The sequence below is a fragment of the Eleginops maclovinus genome, chromosome 20 (genome assembly GCF_036324505.1).
Source record: "Eleginops maclovinus isolate JMC-PN-2008 ecotype Puerto Natales chromosome 20, JC_Emac_rtc_rv5, whole genome shotgun sequence".
Taxonomy (NCBI): Eukaryota; Metazoa; Chordata; class Actinopteri; order Perciformes; family Eleginopidae; genus Eleginops; species Eleginops maclovinus.
Genome location: NC_086368.1, coordinates 910,017 through 937,998, shown reverse-complemented (window position 1 = coordinate 937,998; position 27,982 = coordinate 910,017). Strand labels below are relative to the sequence as shown.

Below are 27,982 nucleotides of genomic sequence, written 5' to 3'. Positions count from 1 at the left end.
CTTTTAACGGACGAACCTCTGTCCATCAATATATACAGTCTATGGTGCAGCCAGGTTAGATAGATTTTACATGTCTGCCTCTTTTATCGCTCGAGCAGTGAACTGTCACATCCAACCTGTTGGTTTCATAGATCATCATCTAATTTCCTTAGATTTGGTTTTATCCACTCCAGAAAAACCTAGATCGTTCTGGCACTTTAATGTTAAAATTGTACAAGATTTCAATTTCTATGACAATTTTAAATTGTTCTGGATTAACTGGAAATCAGAGAGAAACTGTTTCCCTTCCCTGAGTCGGTGGTGGGAGGTAGGAAAGGCTCAGATTAGAGTTTTCTGCCAACAGTATACATCCTACTCCACTGCAAACATTAGAAGAGCTATAGAGCAGTTAGAGAGGGAGATCAGTGAGTTAGAGAGGGTGTCTGTTGAAAACATAGAACAGTCCCTCCTAAAAAAACAACAGCTGTTTTCTTCAGGAGAAAGCCAAAGGAGCTCTGATCCGAGCCCGTTTTACTTCCATGAGAGACATTGATGCACCAACCACCTTTTTATTCAACCTGGAGAGGTCTGTGGGCCAAAGGAAGCAGATGGTATGTTTACGTCTTCCTGATGGACAAGTAACCTCTGAACCTGCTGAGGTGAGGAGACACGCAGTGTCCTTCTACACAGACCTGTTCAAAGCCGAAGGTTGTGATGTGGAAGCTGCTGATTAACTTCTTCAGGGTCTTCCACAGTTGAGTTCAGCAGAAAGTGACACCCTGGGTTCTGACATTACTCTGGAGGAACTGAACTCTGCAGTGACACAGATGGCCTCCGGCAAGGCTCCAGGCATAGACGGCTTACCTGCAGACTTTTTCAAACACTTCTGGAGTATTTTAGGACATGACTTGTTGGACGTGGTTAAGGAGTCCTTTGGAAAAGGGGCTCTTCCAGCTTCCTGTAGGCGTGCGGTGATTTCACTGTTACGTAAGAAAGGAAATTTAACCCTGCTGAAGAACTGGAGACCTGTGGCCCTGTTATGTACAGATTATAAAATACTGTCAAAGGTTTTAGCCAACAGGCTGAAGTGTTTTGTTGAACTTCTTATTGGTACTGATCAGACATATTGCATTCCTGGCAGATCAATTGTGGACAATTTGTTTATGATGAGAGACACTTTTGACGTCTGTGAGCTGTATAACCTAAATGTTGGTATCATTTCTATTGACCAGGAGAAGGCGTTTGATCGTGTTGATCACTCCTTTCTGTTTGCCACATTGCAGGCTTTTGGTGTTGGGGCGAATTTTTTGTCCTGGGTGAAGTTGCTGTACAGTGATGCATATTGTATTGTGAAGGTGGGGGAGGGCTGAGCAGACCTGTACCAGTTAAAAGGGGGATCAGGCAGGGCTGCCCTATCTCAGGCCTATTACAGTGTTGCCACCGAGCCCCCTTTGAACAGGCTTAGGAACCGGCTGAGGGGCCTGTGTATGCCAGAGTCAGCTCAGGGCCCCCCTGTGGTTGTATCAGCTTATGCTGATGATGTCAGTGTCTTTATCCAGGGTCAGCAAGACATCCAGGAGCTACAAGACGGTCTAGTTCTGTATGGTAAGGCTGCTTCAGCCAAAGTTAACTGGGAGAAGAGCGAGGCTTGTTTGGTAGGTCAGTGGCGTGTAGAGAATAGGCCCAGTCTTCCTGGTAACCTCAGGTGGGGAAACAAGGGTTTACAGGTCCTGGGAGTTTGGTTTGGGACTGGGGACATGGTGGCACAGAACTGGGAGGAAGTGCTGGGAAAGGTGCAAGCTAAATTATCCAAATGGAAATGGCTGCTACCCCAGCTGTCCTACAGGGGAAGAGTTCTCATAACCAACAATCTGGTCGCCTCATCTCTGTGGCACAGACTCCAGGTACTAACCCCACCGCCTGATCATGAATCAACTGCAGCGGCTTCTTGTGGATTTCTTCTGGTCGGGACATCACTGGGTGCCAGCATCGGTCCTGTACCTACCTGTGGCAGAGTGGGGGCAGGGCCTTGTGGACATCACGGCCAGGACTGCTGCTTTTCGACTACAGGCAGCTCAGCGGCTGCTGTATGGGTCATCTCCCTGCTGGCTGGCTATGGCCCGACTGTTGCTTTGGAAGGCAGGGGGCAAACTTAATTTCCTGTGTTTCTTGCAAATATTGACTTGAGATCCATGTCCTTAATGTTATTTTATTCCATTGCAGTTGTCAGAATGCATCTTTCTCTTGAATATTCCGACTAACTAAAAAATATGTGTTCTGTTGTCTCTGATCGTTGGAAACCATCACAGTTGCCAGTTGGATGTTTTCCAATAAGATGTAGTGATGAGTTTAATCTGGAGTGTCCCAATTTTATCCTGCTTATTATGTTTGGTTGTCTTCTGTTTTTCCCCAAAATGCTTCCCATTCCTACTTTCCTTTATACCTGGTATAAGTGTCTTCCCTTTGTGTTATTGTCCCATAACTTTTGCCATTGTGGCTTGATATTAACTTTGATAAACAATTTTACTTCTACCCTACTGATAGATACTGCTAATTCTATCTGACTTGTTTTCAATACATTTTTAGCCAGTTGATCCACTACCTCATTCGCTCTAATACCCACATGCACTGGTATCCACACAAACTGAACATCAATTCCCAAACTTACTATCCTATACATTAAGTGTGGTAAAAAGTAAAGTTAATTCAAACATCTGTTATTGTGGCTTCCACTGAGGTACTTTCGCGTCATTTCACTCCGTAAAGAACCTTCCTAAGCTGAACTGACAATTTCGTCCGTATCCGTAGACTTTTTGCAAGCAGTGATGTACCCCTCCCCCTACCCCAGACAGCTGCTTATAAAAGAAACAGCAAGCTCTTCAAACAAATTTCAGCCAGTGGTTCATCTTAACCCCCCATGAGGCACAGATGTTAAGTTTAGTCTCTGTGGCATAACATGCTATTTTCATGGTAGTTTTACACAACTGATTAGTTTTTTAACTGGCCTTGTGTAGATTAATACAGAATCTGGATGGAATTTTACTCTTTTAGGTTTAGATTCGTTCAATCATTTTAAGGCATGCCTCCCTCTTTCCTGCCGTATGCCTGGCAGGAGTGTAGAACCTGATAATGTAATAATCTCCCGATAATGTAATAACTCCCAATAATGTAATAAAAATCTGCACATAAGTCCATTGAAAATGTAATAAACCTGATAATGTAATAATTTCCCGATAATGTAATGAAGTGCATTTCCCAATAATGTAATAATTTACTTACCAATAATGTAATAAACTGTTACATTAACGGGAAGTTATTACATTATCAGGTTAGCCTTCATTTTGCAGAACCTGATAATGTAATAATTTCCAAATATTGTAATAACTTTGGCCAATGCTGCATAGTAGCAGGCCACCAATTACTTATAGTCTGGTAGAACTTGAGGCTAAATGTGAAGTAGGGTACTAATGCATTTTTTTTTTTTTTTGCTTTGATAGTTAAGGGCATCTAGATTAGGAATCAGACAGGTGCCGCTGTAATGTAATAATTCCCCAATTTTGTAATACTGTAATAGCTGGCCACCAATTACTATTACAACTACAATTAATGTCTGTGGCAGTCTTTTGTACCGTTCTGGTTCACAAATTATGTTATGTCACCAGTAGAGTGAATAGGTTTTGTAGATAATATGTATTTTAGACTGTTTAATTACTTTGATAGCCATGACCCACGAATGGGCCTGTGCTGTGTATTTGTAAACCAGGCAGATATTAATACAATTTGGCCTCTGGGGAAGCTATGTATGGTGAATAAGCCATATATTGGTTGTAGCCAATGATGTGTAGATGGGAGTAAACCTGCATTGAGACATGTCCGACCCCCTTCAGTGCCATGGCCAGTACATAGTCCTATATTGTTTTGCATTCACAATGATTTTCAATGTGTACATGGTCAAGGATGCGAGAGCAACACCCGTCATATTATGAGACAGCACCCCTTGAATTATCCTATTCTGCAAAAATATTGCATTGGTACCCTACTATTTTGCCCAAGTTCTACCTGTGAAATATATTTATTTGCTTACGAGTGGATACACCAGTTCAGTATATGACCAGTAGATAGAGCTCAAGGAGAGCTACATCTCTATTCTACCTCGAAGCTACCTTCAAGCTACTTCTACTCATGCATTTTTTTATCATGATCATTTATAAGGTATAGTATGAGATCATCTCAAATTCGAAACTCAACACCTATGGACATTAAATGGTTATAGAGTTGTGATATGATGGTTTTGGAAAGAACATTAAATACTTTTAGGATTGAACAGGCATTAATGCTAATAACAGTAGAGAAGTAATCATGCTAGTCATGCTTGTTAATTTGAAATGTCTTTTTTTATTAGAAGAAAATATTTACTTTAACAATCCAGCATAATGAAATCACACATGGCAAGCATATGAGGAAAATATTAGCATTCTAATTTAATGATAATAAATAAAAAATAATGAATAAATATCTTTTAATATCTTTTCAGAATGAAATGTGGGATTATTTTGCTCCTGGCTCTCATGGCCATGTGCTGTGGCTAATGCTGCTACCTGGATTCACATTCAGGTTCAGGTCCGGACTCAAGTCCAGAGGTTCAGGTTCAGGTCCGGACTTATAAGTCCGGACCTGAACCCATGGCTTGTGTGAGTAACTAAAGTGAACTTATGGTAAGCTAATTATCAATTGAAAATAAACTCACAATCAACTCAAATTCAAACTCGTCCGGTTTATTGTGTTCTCTGCTACTGTCCTTTGTGTCTACATCTAGAAAGTACAAATGTTAAAAAAAAAGTTACACACACTTTTGGCCACTTAGTCTACAAATGACTTATGACATCAACTACAGTAAACTACTAGTCTACTACAAAGTTCAAACATTTATTTCATTTACCAAACTAAAGTAATCAAACAGTCCCTGAGCTGACTGAGCCTAAATCCCTAAAACTTTGCTGAAAGGTAGAGTGTGTAGACTATACACATTACACTGTTACTCACCTACTATACAGACAGTATAGACTGTAGTGACTGTACAGTCTAGAGTGTACTGTACACCATGTCTTTTCTACAACTCTACATGTGTACATACTACATACATAGTGATGTACATACATACATACATACAATTTTGATACAAATGTCATACATAGTTGACTTAAGCATCTATCATCTATGTCACTCGGACAGTGAGGGGTGAGGAGACAGTGGACTGTCAAGACTCAATATGCAAGAGTACACGTCTATGTGTTCTTGCTCAAGAACAACAGCATATTGATATTGTCTGGGTCAAGTGTTGCTCTTTCGGCAGACACTATATTAGCAGCAGTGCTAAAGACACGCTCACTTGGCACACTTGTACCAGGAACAATCAGGTACTTCCTTGCGAATGTACTGAGCAATGGTAGCTCATCAGATTATCCCCCCCCCCCAGAAAACAATAACATCATCTGTTGATTTCAGCTTTGGCATGCATTTGAACTTCAGGATCTCCTGTTGAATACGTAGTCGGACAGGCAGGGGAGGCTCAACGTGGGTCACCATGACATCGTCTTCATCTTGGAATATTTCCTCCATGGCTGTTAGCTTTGCCTTCTTAGCGGGAGGAGGTGTGTCAGTGTCACGAAGACCATCCTGTTCGACCTGTAGTGGCAACTGTGGCATAGCTCCACCCTCCTCAGCTTCCTTCTTCACCTGTACTTGGGCCTTGGCAACTTCGATTTTGTTTGTTAGCCGATCCCACACATCCACGGTCACAACAGGGGAACCCTTGAACCTGGGGTCTAGGGCGGTAGCCTCTTGAAGGAATTCTCTCCTTGCATCATCCTGGTACCGGGTAGATAGATCATTCCTGATTGCTGATTTGATGTCCTTGATGAACTTCTCATCTTCTTCTTTTTCAGCCAGATGGACTTCCAGTTTGTCGATCATGGGGAGCACCTGTCCCGATGTTGGGCGTTTCTCAGATGACATGGCCACAGTTATCATGTAAGGGAGCTTCATCACCTCTAGGAAGTGTTCCATACTCTCAATGTCCTTGTCTGTGCATCGTTGCAGCTTCTTAAAGCTGTCTTTCTTCTTAAGTCTGTCATCAAATGATGCAGCCACTATTGCTGGGTATTGGCTCCACGAACCTCTCCACCATCATGTAAGAGCTGTTCCAGCGGGTTTTGCAATCCAGGATTAGGCTGTGAGATGACCTGTCCAGCGCCTTCTGTTTCTCCTTTAGCACTACCTTGCCAAGATATGAGTTGCGGAAAAATATGATGGGAGGTCGGATGATAGCTAACAATGTGCCTACAGTTGGCACATTCATTGCCTTCTGTGTAAAAAGATTCAGTGTGTGGGCAAAACATCCTAGAGACAGTGAAATCCCTGCACTGGTAGTAGCATTGACCATGACTTTTGCATTCATTTATTTACTTATCGTTTATTTGGTAGGGACAGATACAATATACATTGACAGACTGAAAACAGCTATCCGATGCAAGTATCGTAGTGTTTATAGCGAATGCTAGTTTGAAACACTCGCCCCTAGAAGTGCTTTTATGGAACTAGGAAATTACAACAGTGAGGTAAAATAGAGTTAAACAGAATTCTGCAAGATACAATAATGCATACATTAAAAACGTTAAAACTGGACATGGGTACATTTAGCAGCAGTGAAGTTAGCAGCAGATTTCAAGTGATCAGGTAGCAAGTTCCAGGACTTTGTTCCTTTCACAGAAAAAGCTGTCTGAGCAAAAGATGTTTTGCAGAATGGGACCTTACAATTGCCACTAGAAGCTGCTCTGGTGGATCTGCCGCAGCTCTGTAATCTCTGGATGTATTTGCAGAGAGTCAATAAAATTAGCAAAACTTTAAATCTTGTATTTCCTTAAAATGCGGCAATGATGATACCTTATTTGCTTTTTGTCCAAGATTTTCATGGCCCGATTGTAAAGACTCTCTATGGATTTAATTACAGACTGGTTGGCCTGGGACCAAGCCGCCAAACCATAGGACAGATGTGAAAAAATCATTGAATTAAGAAAGATGAAGGCGTAGTCAGATGTCAAGCAATGTCCTATTATCTTAAAACAGCTAAGGTTAGCCTTAATTGTTTTGCAAATCTTTTTCGCATGATTTAAAAAATGTAATTGAGAATCTAAAATGATCCCTAAATACTTCATATCTGATACTTGTTCAATGGGCTCACCTTTAATTCTGACATTCAGGGATTCTATTGCAGGTAGCGTTTTGATGGAAAAACAGAGGGACTTTGTTTTCTTAGTGTTTAGTGTCAAGCAGGAGGCATCAAACCAAGCTGAAAGCTTTTCTAAATTTTTGGTTAGCTTATCTGCAACAGCATCACAAGTTTTGCCAGATACATGGACGACTGTGTCGTCAGCATACATCTGAAGACCTACACCAGGGCATACTAATGGAAGTTTGTTAATATACAAACTGAAAAGCATAGGACCCAAGACAGTTTCTTGGGGGATTCCAGTTACAATTTTGTTAAAAACCGACTTGATGTTATTGATCACAACACACTGTTCACGACCCTTTAAATAAGAATCAAACCATGCCAGTGAAAGTTTAGAGAAATTGTACATTGACAGTTTTGAAATTAAGATGTTGTGATTTACGGTGTCAAATGCCTTTTTTAAATCCAGGAACACTGCACCCACTACATTTCCTTTATCGAGTGACTGTTTAATGTTTTTCTAATAATAGACAAGTTGCTGACTCTGTGGAATGGTTGTGTCTGAAACCGAACTGTAGAGGGTGCCAATAATGGTTTGTCTCCATGTAATGTAGCAGTTGTTCTGACACAACCTTCTCCAACACTTTAGACAGGACTGGAAGAAGACTTATTGGTCTGTAGTTGCTAATCTCTTTAGCAACCCCAGATTTTAAAATAGGCATTACCAAGGCATTTTTCCATCCATCTGGGAATTGACCAGTCTTGGTGGCAACATTAATAAGATGTGTAAGGGGCGGAACCACAATGCTACAGTATTTTTTTAGGAATACAGTATCTACGTTATATATAGCCTAAGAGAAAGTGGTGTTTAAGTCGTTAATAGCTTTCTGGGCCACTGACTGGTTAATTTCCCTGATAGCAAATGAGTTGACATCTTCATCAGAAGCTTCAACATTCCTATGAGCATTAGTAGGTGGGAAGTTCATGGCAAGATCTTTAACAGATTGAAGGAAGAAATCATTAAATTTGTTAGCAACTTGTACAGGATCTGAGATGATTTCTAACCCAGCTCTGAGTTCATGTTTGTAGGAGACACTGACCTTTGGTTTTATTTGACTATGTAGTTGGTTCCAGATTATATTACCATTCCCTTTTGCCTCTGATAGAACCTTAATGTAATCATTTGCCTTTGAAATACGCAGTTCCTTAATAACCTGATTTCTCAGCCCATTGAATAATTTTAAGTCAGTGTCTTTTGAGTTTTGAGAAAGGTCTTAAGTGCATAATCTCTTTGCTTCATTATCTGACGTACAGTGTCACTTAGCCACGGGAGCTGTATTTTTCTCTGTGGCTTTTTACGTTGTTTAATGAACTTGTCGACAATGCGACCGATAATGGACATCAATTCATTACAGCATTCATTTACTTGGCCATGTTGTAGAACCTCATCCCAGCTGTTATTAATTCAATCTCAAACTCGGTGAGATCCTTACGAGGAATCTCATGTTTTACTGCTTTGTGATTGTTGGTGAAATACCCAGCTAGACATTTCTTTGTAAGTTTTCTTGCTATTAGTATCATATTATGATCAGACAAGCCACTAACTAAATTATATTTTTTTGTGACACGATCAGGTTTGTTTACAAAAATTAAATCTATTAGTGTTTGAGTATTCCTGGATAGACATGTGGGCCTGTCAATCATCTGATGGAAATCATATTTTGATGTGAGATCTTTAAGTTTTTTCTACAGTGTTTGTCCAGCCAATTTATATTAAAGTCTCCAAAGACTAGCACCTCACAATTGTGTTTGAAGCTTTTAAACAACTCTTCTAGATTATCATAGAACGTAACAGCACAGCCTGAAGGGGGGTTATACACTACAACAATATTTAACTCCATACGTGGGGACAGTGAAACATTTATACATAGACATTCAATTGATAGATCACATAGTGAGACCTTTTAAGTTTTAAACAAATCTTTGATATATATTGCCACGCCCCCTCTACCCACAGTTCTATCGTTTCTAAAACATTTATATCCAGGGACGTCAATCATACTGGTTAAAATGTTATCATGCAACCATGTTTCACTAAAACACAGAAAGTCGAGATTGGAGCCGGTTAGGAGAGTTCTGATCTCATCACATTTGGGAGCGAGACTTCTAATGTTTAAGTGCCCCCCAAAAATGCCTTTGGGTTTTACGGTTGGATCCCAAACTACTTTGGCATGGTCAACAGTTTGAAAAAATAGGTTCTGTCTTTGTTTAGTCAGTGCGTGTGCTTGGGCTCTTCTTACATTAGTGGTGGATTTCTTTGGTAGCTTTCGGTAAGTGCTGGAGGTTAGTTTACAGTTACGCACCAGCCCAGTCTCCGCTACTCCCTCCACACTAACATGCGGTGTAAACAAATCAGCAAACTGGTCCCAGTCGTCTTGGGGAAGATCCTTCCGGTCGCCTGCAGGCGATCCAGTCAACACACCGGCTACCTGGATCATGCCGACGTCCGACAGTGTCTCCTCGGCAAGCTTCGGTTCTTCTCGTGGATTTCGGAGATGATATGTTGCTCCGTCAGTAACTGCAGCTGTAACCTCGCTGACATAGGCGGCGTCAGGGTAGGGCTTGGTTGGGCTATAGGACAACCAAGAATTGTGTTGGCCTTGTGTTCCCGACCCGTGGTCCTTTCCGGATCCCACCCCGACTCTCTCTCCCACTTTCCTGTCACTCTCCACTGTCCTATCTGATTAAAGGCAAAAAGCCCCCCAAAAATATCTTTAAAAAAAAAAGAATTGTGTTAGCCCTACCGTTAGCCCTACCATAAAACCGACTAATATTCATGAGTCAGGCCCACTTGAGGGAAATTAAACAACACGAAGGGAGACCAAGTTGATATAGATTTCAAATAAATAATTTATTAATTAAAATACAAGTCAGTAGATGTTTGCCTGCTGCGAACACGACTTGTCTGGCTTGGGGTGAAGTCGTCCTGCCGTACTCATACCATCCATTCGGCTCTCACCGACACATCCACTGCAAAGCTCTGGAAGCTTATAGTACTATTGTACCTCGACAAATTGTACAAAGTGGTACACAGCAATGGAGTGCGGTCTTTTTCACGCGTTGATATGCCAACCGCCTCTCTTTCACCCGAAATCCACTCATATTTAAACTTTGTCAATCAAATTATTAGCAGCTACTCTAAACTAGCGTTTCCAATCTCCACAACAACACAACCTACCGGAAGTAGTCAAGCGTACACTCAACACATGGAAGTTAACCGGAAGTTCTATTGTGCTCGTAGTCTATTAAGCTCAGGTCAAACTGTGTCACGGATAAATTTGTTTTTAAACGTCGTTGGACGAAACAACAGATGGCGGTGGCGGACATGTTGGATAAGGACACACCTTTGACACCTGCAGTGGAAGACGACCACTCCGGTCCCGCGTCTTCCATGTGCCAGGCTCGGCCGGACGAAGATGGGCAAAAAGAAGAGGAGATGGAGCAGGGGATGGAGCAGCAGGAGCAGGAGGAAGAGGACGAGGAAAGGGGCTGGCATGGCCAGCCACAGCCAACCACTGCGGCCACGGACTCTGGTCATGATGCTAATGCTACCACTAACATTAGCCAACAACCCGGGGATGGACCGCGGCGCCCCTTCAGGAAAATGTACCCTTCAAGGCTAATAGGTAACCAGCAAAGATCTTTCAATGCTGCCTGGTTTGGCACATACAGCTGGCTTGAATATTCGGTTGAGATGGGAGCAACTTTCTGCTTCGCCTGCTGACATTTTTTGGGTAGTGGTGGTGCTCTTCCTTGCTGCGGTCTTGTTGCCTAATTAGCATAATTAATTTGTTGGAGATGTGTTTTGACACTTGGCTGTTGTGTGGTAGACTATATATGGCTTTAGGACAACGTAACTATTAACTACTGTATACCGTCTCTCTCTCTCTGTCTGTGTGTGTGTGTGTGTGTGTGTGTGTGTGTGTGCGTGTGTGCGTGCATGTTTCTAGCTGTGGGATGGTGTTGTTTATTATGGCATTGATTTGAGCCCCACGGCTGTATGGGTTAGCCCCACCGTAGTTGGACCAGAAAAAATACTCTGGCGCCACCACTGCTCGCTGACAATTGCCGTTGTCGGCCTGGCCTGTTTGTTTAGCAGTAGATGATCCATCCTCACCGGCGGCAGTGCTTGAACGCTTATCGACCATCTCCACGCTGAAGTTTAGTGCAGTCAGATCGGCAAGCTCTGGCTCAAGATGGCTCGTCAGTTTAGCAGCGCGCATATCAGCCTACCGGCACCAAGCTCCAGCTCGCATTTTTTGTGTGTGTTGTGCAGGCAGCGTTTTGGCTGTGCAAAAGGCTAAGGGCATGTGGACCTGGATTAAGCTGTATGTCACCCGCTAGCAGGACTGAAAGAGAAACATATATTGTCACGTGTGAATTGTCCATTTTAGTGCAGTTTGAGTCACTTGCTTTTGTGCGCACAATACACGCAGATTTAAACTTCATAATTGAACAGTAGGTGGTAAGGTGGCCATATCCAAAGTAATTCAGATGGAGATTGTCAGGGACAAGACAGTTCATTTGTTTATCCAGCTGAGTCCTTGCTGAAGAGTTCCAGAGATCCAACCATGATAGGGACGAGGAACAATGCAAAACAGGTAAGCAGCAGGTAAAAACGCAGGCATTGATAGTTTGAAGCGTGCTGGCATTCTTTGCGCCGTTTCTGGCCCCCATGCACATTAATGTTTTGCTCCTTGGCATAAAGCCATTGCTGGTTTGTCGTTAAAAAGTTGACTGACAGATAAATAGCGGAGAGTAGGAAATTAATTGATTTGGTAAGTGTTACAGCGGGCACGCAGCCCAACCAACCGTGCCGTTGCGCCATCTTACTTCCAAGCAATTACGGATTGTCAGTGGTCATTACCTCAACTTTGCCCTTTAGGTTGAAGTCTTCCAAACACTGTCCAATCTTGGCCGCGATGTTGTCCCCTGTCTGGGAAACGTCTGCCTTCAACGTTTGTAGGATTCTTACTTTCATCTCCCAGTCTTTCATGTAGTGGACAGTCAGTGTTAAGTAATGGTCAGCCACCCTAGATGTCCAACGATCTCCAGTCAAGGCCGCGTACTGCACCTCTTGCAGCTCAGTCTTGAGATTAAGAAGGGCTGCTTCGTACATTTTGGGGATGAACCTGTCTGATACTTCTCCACGACTTCGGACTTTGTAGGATGTGTTCAGCTCGCTTAGGAATGCCCGAAAGTATGTGTCTCCCACGATGGAGAATGGGCGCAGTGATTTTACAATGTAATGACACAATCTGCCGGTTATCTTATGCTGTTTCTCTGCAGGCATCTTGGTAAGCTTTGCCAAGCTGAAAGGCTTTACAGTAGTGTTGGCCACAGTGGAAGTGGAACTTGACGTTGACGGTAATGAATCTAGTGATCGTAAGGCAGGTGTCCCAGTAGTGGTAGTGTGGGACGCAGGTGGGGGCTGTGGGGCACCTGGAGGTTGGGTCTGGGCTCAAAGCAAAATAAAATTGATTAACCAATTGAACCAAAGCATAGTCCTACTTTCTCAGGGTTACTGTGTAAATAATAAAGGAAATAAGCAATCTTTAATATATTATTACTTGTTTATTAGTTATCTTGCCAGGTGATCATGCAAAATAAAAAAGACTATCCTAGATTTCATAATACCTACCGTTGCAAACTTGCCATGATTTTAAAATAAATGTGGTATTTAAAAATCAGTTGATAATATGACCCCTACGTGTGTTTCGGACTGTGACTGTGACTACTAGAAATTGGCCATGCTGAGTTGCTGACAGTGTCTTTGTCTTGCATTAAGTACATTGTTTTGCTCCCCGCACACAAAAACATGACGCTGAATAAACGCCCTAGTCGGCTAGTCCCGATGCTACTACTAGTATATCTTATAACATAATGCTAAGAATGCCAATTTTTTACAAGCCTATTTAAAATTAAAGCCTATTTTCCAAAAAGTATTGTTCAGCTTACCTTGATCGTTGTTATTTTGCTCGCCAAACATCACCGCCAATGTGGCTGAGGCTGCATGTGGAGTAATGTCTATTTTGTGGTTTTGCCTCACTATGTTCGATGTTATTGTTCCCCCAGCGCACTTGATCACTTTCCCGCGCAGGTTACACTTCGCAGTATCTAGCAGCAGTTTCGTCACATGATCCCACAGCTTGCTGGATTTAAAGCCCGGCGGCATTGTGTTTACATGACCCGTGACGCCGTAAACCAAACAAAGGAGTTAGCTACACTACCAAATAACCCAATCACATCGCTAGCTTCCCTTGACGTCACACAGATCTCGCGAGCAGTTGCAATATTTTGCGAGACTTGGTGAGTTCAGTAATGGCCGCCATATCAGAAGCCGACACGATGTTTTTCGTCTTTTCTCAGCGCAAATTTCTCGAACTATGGAAGGTTTTAGATGTTTTAGAATAAAAAGGAGAATATACGTAAGTGCTAGTTTTTTTGCGAGTCCAAGTACCGGTTCCCAACATTCCGGTTTTAACTGGACTTGAACCGAAACTTTTTACAAGTCCAGTACCGGTTCGGCGTACCGGTACGCAGCACTAGCTGTGGCTATGGTCACCAACCAATGGACGGAAGTTTAAAACCCCTGTTAAAATGTGAACAAAAGTGCAAAGCAATGCTGTAATAAGATTCTGGAGGAGCAGGGACGGCTTCTCTCAAGACGATGATGACAAGACTGTCCTATCCATCCATCCATCCATCTTCTCCTGGTTTTCCGTCAGGGTCGCAGATGTAACAGCTCCAGCAGAGAGCCCCAAACTTTCCTTTCCCTGGCCATATCAACCAGCTCTGACTGGGGGATTCCAAGGCGCCCCAGGCCAGCGAAGAGATATAATCCCTCCACCTGGTCCTAGGTCTACCCCTCGGTCTCTTCCCAGCTGGACGTGCCTGGAACACCTCCCTAGGGAGGCGCCCAGGTGGCATCCTTACTAGGTGCCCGAACCACCTCAACTGGCTCCTTTCAACGCGAAAGAGCAGTGGTTCTTTTCCGAGTCCCTCCCGGATGACTGAACTTCTCACCTTATCCCTAAAAGAGATGCCAGCCACCCTGCGGAGAAATCCCATTTCGCTTGTATCCGCGATCTCGTTCTTTCGGTCATGACCCATCCTTCATGACCATAGGTGAGGGTAGGAACGAAAATGGCCTGGTAGACAAAGAACTCTGCCTTCTGGCTCAGCTCTCTTTTCGTCACAACGGTGTGGTAAAGCGACTGCAGTACCGCTCCCGCTGCTCCGATTCTCCGGCCCATCTCAAACTCCATTGTTCCCTCATTCGAAAACAAGACCCCGAGATACTTGAACTCCTTCACTTGGGGTAAGGCCTCATTCCGTACCTGGAGTGGACAGTCCATTGGTTTCCTGCTGAGAACCATGGCCTCAGATTTAGAGGTGCTGATCCTCATCCCAGCCGCTTCACACTCGGCCACGAACCAATCCAGTGAGTGCTGCAGGTCACAGACCGATGAAGCCATTAGGACCACATCATCTGCAAAAAGCAGTGGGGCAATCTTTAGCCCACCGAACTGCAGACCCCCTCCCCCACGACTACTCCTCGAAATCCTGTCCATGAATATCACAAACAGGATTGGTGACAAAGCGCAGCCCTGGCGGAGGCCAAACCTCACCGGAAATCGGTCCGACGTGCTACAGAGGACCCGGACACAGCTCTCGCTTTGGGAGTACAGAGATTGGATGGCCCTGAGTAGAGACCCCCTCACCCCATACTCCCGCAGCACCTCCCACAGTATCTCCCTGGGAACCCAGTCATACGCCTTCTCCAAATCCACAAAGCACATGTAGACCGGATGAGCGTACCTCCCAGGCCCCCTCCAGGATCCTTGCGAGAGTAAAAAGCTGGTCCGTCATTCCACGACCATTACTGTACACAGCTTGGATGGTTCCCTGCTTCCCCCTCCTGAGGTGTCGGACGGTTTTCCAGAACAACTTTGGTGACGACCGAAAGTCCTTCTCCATGGCTTCTCCGAACTTCTCCCACACCCGCTGCTTTGCCTTGGTCACGGCTGAGGCTGCTGCCCTTCGGGCCTGTCGATACTGCGTCAGGAGTACCCAGGGATAACATATACCGGAAGGCCTCCTTCTTCAGTCGGACGGCTTCCCTGACCACCGGTGTCCGCCAGGAGGTTCGAGGGTTACCGCCCCTTGAGGCACCTAAGACCTTGGGACCACAGCTCCCCGCCGCAGCTTCAGCAATAGCGGATTTGAACACCGCCCACTCTGGTTCAATGTCCTCAGACTCCACAGGGATTCCTGAAAAGCTACGCCGGAGGTGTGAGTTGAAGGCCTCCTGGACTTGGGATTCCTCCAGACGTTCCCAGTTCACCCGCACTACACGTTTGGGCTTACCAGGTCTGTCCAGAGGCTTCGCCTGCCACTTGACCCAACTCACCACCAGATGGTGATCAGTTGACAACTCCGCCCCTCTCTTCACCCGAGTGTCCAAAACATGCGGCCTCAGGTCCGATGATACGATAACAAAATCGAGAATGGACCTTCTGCCTAGGGTGCTCTGGTACCATGTACACTTATGAGCATCCTTATGTTCGAACATGGTGTTTGTTATGGCCAATCCATGACTAGCACAGAAGTCCAGTAGCAAACCACCACTCCGGTTCAGATCAGGGGGGCCGTTCCTCCCAATCACGCCCCTCCAAGTGGCCCCATCATTGCCCACGTGTGCGTTGAAGTCCCCCAGCAAGACTAAGGAGTCCCCTTCGGGAGCCCCATACAGGACTCTTTTCAGGGTCTCCAAGAAGGCCGAATACTCTGAACTGCTGTTTGGTGCATAAGCACACACAACAGTCAGAGTTTTCCCTCCCATGACCCGCAGGTGTAGGGAGGCGACCCTCTCGTCCACTGGGGTAAACCCCAACAAAGCAACACTCAACCGGGGGCTTGTGAGTATCCCCACACCCGCTCGGCGCCTCACACCTTGGGCAACTTCCCAGAAGAATAGAGTCCAACCCCTATCAAGAAGTAAGGTTCCAGAGCCGACGCTGTGCGTCAAGGTGAGCCCCACCAGATCCAACTGGTAATGGTCCACCTCCTGCACAAGCTCTGGCTCCTTCCCCCCCAGAGAGGTGACGTTCCACGTCCCCAAAGCCAGCTTCTGCCTGTCGAGACCCTCTCCTTTCACTGCCAGAAGGGCACCCGACCACATCGCAGTTTCCCATAGGTGGTGGGCCCGCGGGACAGAGAAGCGGAGGTGTTGCTCACGTTGTTTTTTCGGGTTGTGTATCCTCGCTTCCATGTGTGTTTGTTATGAGGTCTTTTGAACAAATCTTAGTCTGGCCCCTTACCTGAGACCAATTTGCCATGGGAGACCCTACCAGGAACACAAGGTTCCAGACAACACATCCCCCAGGTTCATTGGGGCACACAAACCTCTCCACCACGATAAGGTGCTGGTTCTCGGAAAGACTGTCCTATGTGATGGAAAAATTGTTGTAAGGAGAGGCTCAATTCCAAACTTGGTGGAGAATGGCATAACAAAAAGGAAAAGCTCAGGGGCAAGAAAAATAATGATACGCTTTTTTTACACAGGCATCAGTGAGGCAAGGATCCAATCACAGCTCAACAAATATAGACATTACCAACATTTATAGGCCAGATTCACAAACAAATCAATTCCTTAATCAATAACTGAAAAGGAAGAGCAAATGAGACACCAGGTTGGATATGAGCAAATGGAAAGTGACATGTGGAAAAGTAGTTTACAGATACGTTCTGACAGTGCAAGATGTGTGCAGGTATAGTTGATGGCACCAAGGCTGGTTGAGACCAGGTTATTGTCCGAAGATTCTTTGTAAGTTTCAATAAAATCCAATATGTTCAATCCACTTGACCTGTTGGCGACGCTAGAGAGTTCGAGCTACAAGCTCGAAGTGGTGTGAGTGATCATGGAGCTGACCCGAATCAGGGTGCCAAATGTCACAAAGTGCTCAGACTCCAATGACAGAGGAATATTAATAGGAGAAAGTGGAAACATAATGGGTGCTTATGCAGCTTAGCTGCTTGGCCCACAACAATACAAACTAGAGTACCAGAATGGTACAAAAGACTGGCAGAGACATTAATTGAAGTTGTAATAGTAATTGGTGGCTTGCTATTACAGTATTACAACATTGGGGAATTATTACATTACAGCGGCGGCACCAATCTGATTCCTAATCTAGATGGCCTATCAAATTATTATAAAAAATGCATTAGTACCCTACTTTACATTTAGCCTCAAGTTCTACCTGACGATAAGTAATTGGTGGCCTGCTACTATGCAGCATTGGCCAAAGTTATTACAATATTTGGAAATTATTACATTATCAGGTTCTGCACAATGAAGGCTAACCTGATAATGTAATAACCACCTGTTAATGTAACACTTTATTACATTATTGGGAAATTATTACATTATCAGGTTTTATTACATTTTCAATGGACTTATGGGACTATTTATTACATTATTGGGAAATGATTACATTATCAGGTTCTACAAGGAGTTCGTTGACAATCTGGTTAAAGTGATAGACAGTTAGAGAATAACCACATGAATAACTATCACTGAGTAGCCTATTTAACTCAGTTCAGTACATGTACTGTTTAGTTAATTCTTATTCTGAGCTGGTTCTTTCAGCTTTGTTTTACTGGCATGAATTCCTTCCAACATGATTTATAATGTTGATGAAACTGCTGTCACTACAATGCAGACACTAACCTTATTTTGAGTCGAACATTGTTTTGTTATTTTACACTAATGAAAAAAAATGATCTGTGTTATATTAAATGTTTGACATTTTTTCCCAAAACTATGGTACTAAAAATAGATAAAATATATCTGTTACATTCAAATGAAAATGAATTGAAACGGTCTCTCTCTTCCTTGCTGCCCATGGAGAACAGATTGAGGTGGGCACCGTAGCTCCAGACCCCCCCTCTGCAGCAAGCCTGCCCACAGCTGACTACCATGCGGAGGAGCTGACCCTGCCTCCAGCTCCCGTCACTCTGGACTTCAAGGGACCGGGTCTCTTTGGCCCTGATACTGGCCTTGGTAGGTCAAAGCATCAACTGTGTGTACAACTGCAGGTTAGTATAAAGTGTTTGTATACATGTCTGAGCTGTGTTGTGTTACTGCTATGTGCCCTCTGTATGTGCAGGTATGCCTACCTGCTTGCTGTGTGTGTGTATTGGTGGGAGTGTGTACTGTGATGACATTGGCCTGGATCAGATCCCACTCCTTCCCAAAAGCACCACCCATTTTTATGGCCGCTTCAACAACATTCGACATGTGAAGAACACAGACTTTAACTACCTCAGTAAGCAACCACTTTGAATACTTTGAGCACCATACACTCTAAAAGAAATGACATATGATATGATTGAAGACATTTTGTTTTTGATATAGATCAACTCCAGTCCATTGATCTGACAGGGAACCAGATTTCAGGGATGGATGAGGATGTGTTTCGCTCTCTGCCACAGCTCCACCAGTTACTGCTGGTTGATAACAACCTGCAGGCACTGCCTGAGCTGCCAGTCACCATGAAACACATCGATCTACGCAACAACAGGCTGATCAGTAACGGGGTACATTCTGAGGGATTCAAGGTAAATATCCTACATCTACATTTAAAAAATCTAACTTTACACATGAAGATTAGTTTATTTGTTGTAGAATCACCACTGTTTTCTGGATATGGAACAAGTTTGCATTTGTTATGATCCTTGTTTTGTTTGTTGTTTCCTGTGTTATTTTAAATAGTTTTCCCCTCTTGTGTCATGTTAAGTTTCAGTTACTGTCTGAGTTTCCCTCCTGTTCCTGATTGTGTCATTGTGTTCACCTGTTGCCCTTGTGTTTATCCACCCCTCCCCAGCTGTGTCTTGTCCTGTGATTACCCTCCTGTGTATTTAGTCTTGTCTTTCCTTTTACTCCTTGTTCGGTCGTCGTCGCTTTCCCCATGGTCTGTAACTAATTTCTTGTTGTCTCCATGTTTGTCTCAGTCATGCTCCCCTGTAGTATATGTTAAGTTCTTTCTTGTTTAATTGTAATCAGCTTTTTGACTCCTGTGTGGCGTACAAGGGGGAGACACACAGTGGTTATAATCACATCACTCGCAACGTAACATCACCCCTCCTTCATCTATGTCTAAAGCATGAAGCGTGATCAGAAGTACCATGACACCTCGGTATACAGTGATTGGTGGTAAACTGTCTCCTAGCAGCCTCTAGCCAGGCCTTTTACTGAAACAATAATCAAATGTTGGGAAACAGGGACCATATAAAGACCCTACATGGTAAATTCTATGAATTCTTCAAGGTCTAATCATTCAATATCCCTCTCATGAGACCTTTGTGTCTTTCTTTTCCTTGCATGCAGGACATGAGCCAGCTGGAGTTCCTCTATCTGTCGGACAATAAACTGGATTACATTCCTGTACCGCTGCCCCTGGGTTTGAGAGTTTTACACCTGCAGGTAGAAGCACATTCATGTCATGCCAATTTTTCTTTGTTGGCTTCAAAGGGAGATTTAAGAATCAGAATGTGAATCGTTTATTTATCCCAGGGGGAAATTGGGTTCTGGTCAATTCAATATTGATGTGATTAAAATCTAGATTACTTAGAGTATGGATATGAAAAATAATCTGCCAGTTCACCAACACCAGGATGCCAGGATAATTCAACTGTTTGACATGGCTCTGTTAGACCGTAACACATTCCAGGTAAATAATAATGACCGAGCTGGGGTCTTCTGCCATTCACCTGTTTTATTGATTGTTGCTTTATTCAGTCGGTCATATCTGAGGCGTCTACGACGAAGCAGGATTAGGTTTAGCGAGGTAACTTCAGGGCTTACTCTCGGCGGCAGTGATATTATAAACCTGTCAATTTACGCATTCAAACAGTTGGTAGGTTTTTACCAGCTGTTTTTCCTGCACCTCCAGCTTCAACTTTTATCCTGGATTAAGTGTTTAATTCATGGATTTTTTAAGTTTAACTTCTTATTTGTCTAACATGATAGTTTACTTTTCAGTCATGAAGTATGACGCTCCGCTGTCAGGATGCTTCACCAGGTTTGTGATGGGTCAAATGTTGCTAACCCCGCCCCTTTCATGTGAACGCGTTCTCAGCCGGACAGAGAAACCCTGGGTTGACTTACCGAGTTGATAACCAGTGTCGTAGGACCGCTTAGCGAGATCCCGTTTGTTAGGTTTAGTTAAGCCAGACAACTCAAACATATCCAGGGTCTGTTGAACTCGCTTCGTCGTACAGCCTGGATGGGGTAACTGCAGGGCATGAAGAGTAAGCACATGGCAAAATAAATTGCAGGAGCTACCAGGAGCTGCCAGGGGCCACAAGGAGCTACCAGGAGCTGCCAGGAGTTACCAGGAGCTGAGCATTACATTTGGGCACATACAAAAAATCCTTTTTGAGTTAATTTTAAGTCAATCAGAAATGTATTTTGTTTTTAAACTATACAATGTATGTAAATGCTTGCTCAAACAAGATTCTGTAGAACTCCCTGACTTCCCTTTATTGAGCTGGCAATAATCACTTCATCCTTTAAGCCAGTGGTTTCCAACGCGGAGGTACTACACGTGAAGCTTTGGGAGGAAGTTGTAAACAAACATCGGTTGCTCTTTGTTATAATTAAAAAAATAGATTTCTTATTTCTTATTTCTATCAATTATCTTACACATTTTATAGAACCAACTACGTACAAATGGGTGTTCTATCCATGAAAATATATAAAATTATAGGTTGGATCTTTGTGTCTTGATATTTTAGCAGAGAAAATGTAATGTTTGTACAATTAATCCTATAAATGTAGGTCAGAACCGGGTTAGGGGGGGGCTCGAAAATATTTTCAATTACCCAAGGGTGGTAATGAGAAGATTGGGAACCACTGCCTTAAGTCATCTAACTCAAACCATAGTTTCTTATTTTTTAGGGAGTGATGTAGCTTCAATGCAGACCCTTCACAGATGTGGAACGCTAACACCCTCGGTTTTAAAGCATCGACTGTATCTTTCATGTGCCCCCCCAGAATAACAACATCCAGACCCTGCAGGAGGACACCTTCTGTAACAGCCACGACCGAAACTTCATCCGCCGTAAGCTGGAGGATATCCGCCTGGATGGCAACCCCCTGAACATCCAGCTGTTTCCCCAGGCCTACATCTGCCTGCCCCGCTTGCCTGTAGGGAGCCACTGAGAGATGGAGAGGCCAGGAGGTCGAGGACAGAAGGGATGGAGGCCATAGATACGGTTATGGGGTTGGAAAATGTGAGGTTACTCAGATAAACTCTTATTAGTCATGTCATAGTTAAAATAATGTTCTTGGATATATTTTATTCTGTGTCCCAACTTTTCAACACACACACACACACACACACACGTCTGTATTTTCAAAGTTAGCTGCGAGTGTTCGTGTTCCAGCACCAGAAGACCTGTGGAAACTGTACCGCTGTTGAAATACTGTGATAGTGTCAAATGACTGGAATAATTATAAATATTACAAATAATTTTGATGTTTTTGTTTTCTTTTTTCCTTTGTCTTGTTTCTGGGTTTGGCTCTGCAGATTCCATATGGGGCTGGTGTTTGTCGAAACTACGGCTCGGGGGCCAAATTTGGCCCGTTGTCCATTTCTAACTGGCCCTCAGCTAATGAAAAAACTATAATGAATACGTCCCACACATTAAAGTTGTGCTTTTCTTATATTGTTCTTCTTAAATATATATGTAAGATATATTACACAGTATTCATGTGTTGATAAACCCTCTTTTCAAATCCATTCAGTCAATTAAAGTTGAAAACCTTTTCAAACAAATCTTAATTGATAATAAAAATGTATTTCCTTAACAACATAGAAATAACACCATGACAGATTCCTCATATATATTAAACGACTTGGTAATAAACCTGTTTCTGATTCATATTTCCCCTTATAAGCAACCCAAGGCTTCTGTTTTAAGGAAGGAGCTGCTATATTTTGTAACAAAATAATGAAACACTATAGAAAGCTCTGAGGTAGACTATTTGTTTCCTAAAGCATATTCAAGTATCAAGCATCATTTACTTACATTTGATTGATATAATAAAACTTAACTGAACATATATCACATTGGGTTTGGGGCCCAGCCCTTCGGATACTTTTCTGTATGTGGCCCTCAGTGAACCCCTGCTCTCGTGACCCAGGGCTCAGGGCGTGCCAGTGTTTGAGAGCACTTCATACGGGCTGGATGTTAGATGGCTTCATGTGATGTTGATGTCAGTAAACAATATGAAGGCTCAACAGCCAACACCACAGGATGAGACAGTGAAACCACAGAGACAGTTACGTACTGTTTAATTCTTTATTGCTATTTGGCACACAAAAGGTTTTAACTACAAGCAGCTGAACGGTTACTTCCTGCAGGAGATCCTGTGTATGATGTGTATGGCTGAATGTCAGTGATATGTTAATATTGTGTTCGCAGTTACACCATGCTGCTGATTTAAAAGACAGGGACGTTCTTTCTGTAACAGCGGGGTTGTGTATGTCAAGGTAACGGTCAGCTCTGGAGTGCTCTTGGTTCTAAGCCTGGCAGCTCCGGGCATCACTTCTTAGCCTCACTTAGGTGAGAAGCTCCTGTCAACACCGAGCCACGGCTCTGAAGTGCCTGAACAAACAGCAAGGATCCGAGGCCAAATTTTCAATCTGATGTTAATAAAGGCTGGAAAAAGACAGGGAACGTAATGTCACACTCAATGATCTCAGAATATGAGAACTCAGATAAAAAACAATCCATGTGAGGTGACATTCACAGTATATATTCAGAGAAATCCTGTTAAAGCCCTGTTGTGTTCATCTGTCTCTCAGAGCAGTACAGAGCTATGCTCCTATAATGCATCACAGCTAAGGATTCAGCAAACCAAACTGTTTACGTGCACTACATCACTGTGAGCACACAGACCTTTGACTCGGGTTGCCGTCGGTGATATTCAAACTGTTGTTGACCCCTGCCCTCTGTAGGGGCCGCTGGCTGGTGGCCTGGTTGGCATTGGCTGCCTCACTCTCGGCAGAAAAAGGGTCTGATGTTCCAAAAAGACTTCCCTGTCTCTGTTAAAGAGAAGGTAGCACAGTTATTCTGGCAAATGACGTCAATACAAATGAGCACAGAAAGTACTAACAGATGAGACATTTATATTGCCCCATGCGCCTGTGTGTTTATTTGCAAAGAATTATTCTTGCTCACTCAACTACCGCTGCTTAAATGTGCCTGAATTATACATGACAACAATACATATTGCATTTTTAATTGTTGTAACTCAGGGTTAGGGATACAGATCTGTAGGTCTACCTTTAGTGGCTGGCCTGGGTTGTGGTGTTACAGGATGTATTTATTTACACTCTGCTGAAGGGCTCAGTTTTCTCCTACCATGCAGTGTGTGACCACAAGAATAAGATTTGGATTGATGTTGAACTCTGTGAGGTACTGTAACAGTCCAATGGCCTGTATCAGATCAGGTCTCAGACTGCTGTGTGGGTGAAGGCAGCTCATCCTTCATTCTCTCCCATCCTTCCACCCTGTCCTGTTACCCTGAAGATGCCCTCTTCGTCAGCAGCTCCCTCCATCTCCTCTTCAGTCACAAGGTCTCCAGAGATCGCCCGATGGAGCTCTGGAGCTGCCTCCTCCTCTATGTTCCTCAACCCTGCCTGAGGACATCAAGAAAGAAGTATTGAAGAAAACTACAAGCAGAGTCATTCTGGCCGATGAGTGTGTGCAGACCATCATCTGCACTGCAGTGCAGTGGGGGGCTTGAGCAAGGGACCAAACAAGCCCCAGCTGTTCCGGCGCGAAACAGCCCCTTTCACTCGACACCTCTCCGTTAAAGCATGTGTGTGTGCATGTGTGTGTTTGAACCACAGAGTGAAACCTGAAAAGCCCTGCTTGATAAAACATTTCTTCTTCATATGTATTTTCGTAGTTTTACATCATGTGGATTCTACCTTGACTTTACAGTCCTTCTACCTTTGTTATCTTTTAGGGATGGCACCTATCTGTCTGCATGAGGGGCCTTTGAGGGGAGGGTCGCTCAGGGATATGCTTTCAAGAAACGACACAGAAGGCCTGACTGATATTTTTTTTTAACTTTTGCAGTAAAACTGGAAGCACGGATCAAGAACCTGCCCTGAGACTCACGGTGTGCACTCCAGCTGTAGGCCATGCTGCTGCTCTGATGCTGACTGATCGCCTGGTATCAATTGAGTCAAATCACTGAGTGAACCATATTTCTAATTGTTTGTCTAATAGCAATCCTAGAGCCTTTTAAATATTTGATTTCATTTCAACACCAGGAGAAAAAAACTGTTGCATGAGTACATTTTGTTAGGACCATCACAAACAGGATGTATATTTTAGCAAAACCTTAAATTGTACAAATATATTCAGTATATAGGGAAATGTGACCTAAAAAACCTTGTGGCTAGCACAGTGTGACTACTGACAATCGCACTGTTAATAAAAAGTCTTATTTACTTAAGGATCCTATTCATTTTTTAAAGTGCCAACATAATATTCCTGTTCGACACCATTTTATTATTTTTAAACAATAACATACAGAGTGCAGAGAGAGAGATCATATCCACAGGGTATCAGCGTCTATCTCCAAAAGTGGAACTTTATTCAACAGTTCTTTTCCTCATGCAACTCATGCTATATTACACTTGAGCATTACTTCTATGCACTTTTAATGAACAGCACAGCATCTCTGCAGCACAATCATGCCCTACACACTCAAAGAGAACACACACATGCTGGTACCATTATCCTGACTCACGGTTTTGTATTGCCTTCCCATGAATTAAATGTGTATTAAAAATCTATCAGGAATAAACAAACCATTCACTGGACATCACAAGGCATTGTACTAACCTGTATCCCAGAAGAAGCACTTTTCTTGGTGGGCTGGCACCCATAGTACTCTTCCTGTCTCTTCTTCATTTTCCTGAAATAATCCTGGATCAGGAAGGTAGCGTAGAACTTTCCCACTGTCACCTCATCATCTGCTCAAATACAGAAACCCATGTCAACTGTGGGAATGCCATCAAATCCATTCAGTTGAAAGCAGTTTAATCCCTGGTACAGTGGCCCCCAGACTGATCTGTTAACACGTTACATTATTCGGGGGGAAAGGTGTGACAGGAAGCATTTGGCACATTTAAAGTTAATGGAAAGAAGTTATAGACAGACATTAGTAAATGCACGGGGCCATGAAGATATCTCCAAATCAAAGTATTTCCACTGAATCTGAATGATGTGCACTTATATTTGCCCACTATATGCCTGTAACACATGAACACATGGCACCACACATACATTTACGTTGGACTGGAGTTGGTTAGGACATTTTACAAAATACTTAAACTTTACTGAAACACTTTGAAACTACTACAATATGTCAGACTTAGCACAATTTAATGGGACCACTGCTTCCTTGAGAAAACTAAATAGCTGTGTGTGGGTTAGTTTAGTTAAATGTTTTGATTGTGTGTGCCTCCTGAACAATGCCCTCTTCTATTAGCCCTCATAAAGCTGACCTCCTATAGGTGGGATGACTTGGTCCAGAAGTTTCATGCTGGTGCGCTTCCAGATCTTCTTGATAATTCCCCTCAGTTCCTCGTTTGCTTGTTCAAAATTTCCTGAAAAATGGAAAAGGGCAATGAGAATCATGACGATAAAAAGCCTTTGGATTGTGTAGAAGAAAGTTTGGATATTTCCCCTAAATACCCAATAAAACAAATAATAATAATGGAATAATATATCTGGGTTGATAATAACGTGGCACTTATGCCCCTTTTCCACCAAACTTGTTTCAGTTCAAGAACCGTTCTTGTGCTTTTCTGGTTCAGGTCTGCAGCACCCCTTGTGTTTCCACTACGATGACGTAACCCCTTGTGTTTCCACTACGATGACGTAACCGTTTACGAACTTGCGGCATTTTGTTGTTGTTGATCAGGTTAATCCAGCCTCCGCCGTAAGCGTGACGTAGTTCTTGGTTCTTGCCAGGCAGCCGAGTGCGGCCAGCTAAGAACCGGCTAAGAAGAGCTTAATCAGGCTCTGGTCGGAACCGGCCCTGGAACCGGTTTGGTGTAAAAGGGGCATCAGATGAATCAGCAGTTCCCTAAAGACCCAGTTTCCCACGCTGCCCACAGTAACTGAGTTAGCATGCAGTGGCTGAACTTTACAACAGGAGCAATGAACTGCATATGAATATCATGGATATAATTATTTGTAGTGTTACAACCACCTCCCATTGTTACATTGTTTCCACATTCATAGAAATGACACGAGGAAACACACATACAGAACGCAGGACACAAACCTTCTGTCTTTATTTTCAGCGCTGTTCTAACCAGAGCAAAGAGTGTGGCGTTGAAGGTGACTGTTCCATCACTGTTGAGAGGCATGTTCATGGAGACCAACCTCTGTACAACACACACACACACACACACACACACACACACACACACACACACACACACACACACACACACACACACACACACACACACACACACACACACACACACACACACACACACACACACACACACACACACACACACACACACACAAAGTGTTTTCACCGAGGGCCACATACAGAAAAACATATCACGGGCTGAGGTGAGGTATATTGCCTCAAATGTAGGTACATGAAAATGCTTTGAGAAAACCAACAGCCTACATCTCAGCTCTCTGTTGGGTTAACTTTATTTAGTTGGCAGGTCATTCCTTAAAACAGAAACCTCAGATTGTAATAAGGGGAAATATGATGGGTATATTTCAAGCTTGTTATGTACATAAATGATTAGGCTTTTTCTCATCTCATCCAGTAAGATTTGTTAGAAAAAATGTTTTCAACTTTGACTGAAATTATTTGAAAAGTGGATTATTAACGTATGAATACTACTGTGTAATATATTTTTACTAGGGCTGTCAAAATTAACGCGTTAACGCGAGATGATTAATTTCTGGAATTAACGGCGATAATTTTTTTTTAACGCATTCCCGCCCTGACTTGCCCACAATTCAACCCCCGCTGCGTCATTCCTCGTCACGTAAACAGCATGGCTGACACGAGCAAGATGGAGGAGTCCGTGGAACCCGTTGGCCCTCTGGATGGACAGTTCGAGTATAAAAAAAACAAAGATGGAACAGTAAACAAACATGTTGTGGTTTGCTCACGCTGCAGGAAGGACTTTTCGTTTCACCGAAGCACCTCAAGCCTAAGTATCATCTTAACGCCAAGCATTCATTTGTTGGGGCTTCAACTTCAGGTGTTACGCCTGGCATGTGTCAGACCACCCCCACCGCACTCAGGGTATTAAGTAAGTCTACGTTTGAGAAGCTGACAGACACAATTGCCAGATGGATAGCCAAGGACTGTAAACCAATTAGTATTGTGGAGGACACGGTCCTCGCAGAAGTTTTGAAAGTGGCAACTTTAGACGCATTCTACAAGCCACAGTCGAGAGGTACAGTGATGACTAAAATCAACGAACTATATGACGCTAAAAAGAAAACGAAGGAAGAGGATTTGGCTTCAGCGGAATATGTTGATTTGACAGGAGACCACTGGACCTCCGTGAGTAACAACAATTATCTGGGTGTGACAGCGCATCACATCATTAAACCTGGGAACTGAAGTCG

General features: G+C 43.4%; 2 protein-coding genes across 4 annotated transcripts in view; one reads left to right on the top strand and one right to left on the bottom strand.

The window, feature by feature from the left end:
* Positions 1-21,811, top strand: part of optc (opticin) — a 37,490-nt gene extending 15,679 nt beyond the window's left edge. For both annotated transcript variants that reach the window (XM_063910770.1, XM_063910769.1), the window contains exons 3-7: positions 18,191-18,338; positions 18,445-18,603; positions 18,693-18,895; positions 19,665-19,760; positions 21,333-21,811. In XM_063910770.1, coding sequence (XP_063766840.1) covers positions 18,191-18,338; positions 18,445-18,603; positions 18,693-18,895; positions 19,665-19,760; positions 21,333-21,500 — 774 coding nt within the window. In that variant the 3' untranslated portion in view covers positions 21,501-21,811. The remainder of the gene's footprint in view (positions 1-18,190; positions 18,339-18,444; positions 18,604-18,692; positions 18,896-19,664; positions 19,761-21,332) is intronic.
* Positions 21,812-22,628: 817 nt separating this feature from the next.
* The window catches only part of LOC134882813 (dihydropyridine-sensitive L-type skeletal muscle calcium channel subunit alpha-1-like), a 64,128-nt gene continuing 58,774 nt past the window's right edge, over positions 22,629-27,982 (bottom strand). For both annotated transcript variants that reach the window (XM_063910767.1, XM_063910768.1), the window contains 6 exons: positions 26,655-26,757; positions 25,870-25,971; positions 25,205-25,335; positions 23,869-23,985; positions 23,243-23,388; positions 22,629-23,002 (listed from right to left, as the gene is read on the bottom strand). In XM_063910767.1, coding sequence (XP_063766837.1) covers positions 22,993-23,002; positions 23,243-23,388; positions 23,869-23,985; positions 25,205-25,335; positions 25,870-25,971; positions 26,655-26,757 — 609 coding nt within the window. In that variant the 3' untranslated portion in view covers positions 22,629-22,992. The remainder of the gene's footprint in view (positions 23,003-23,242; positions 23,389-23,868; positions 23,986-25,204; positions 25,336-25,869; positions 25,972-26,654; positions 26,758-27,982) is intronic.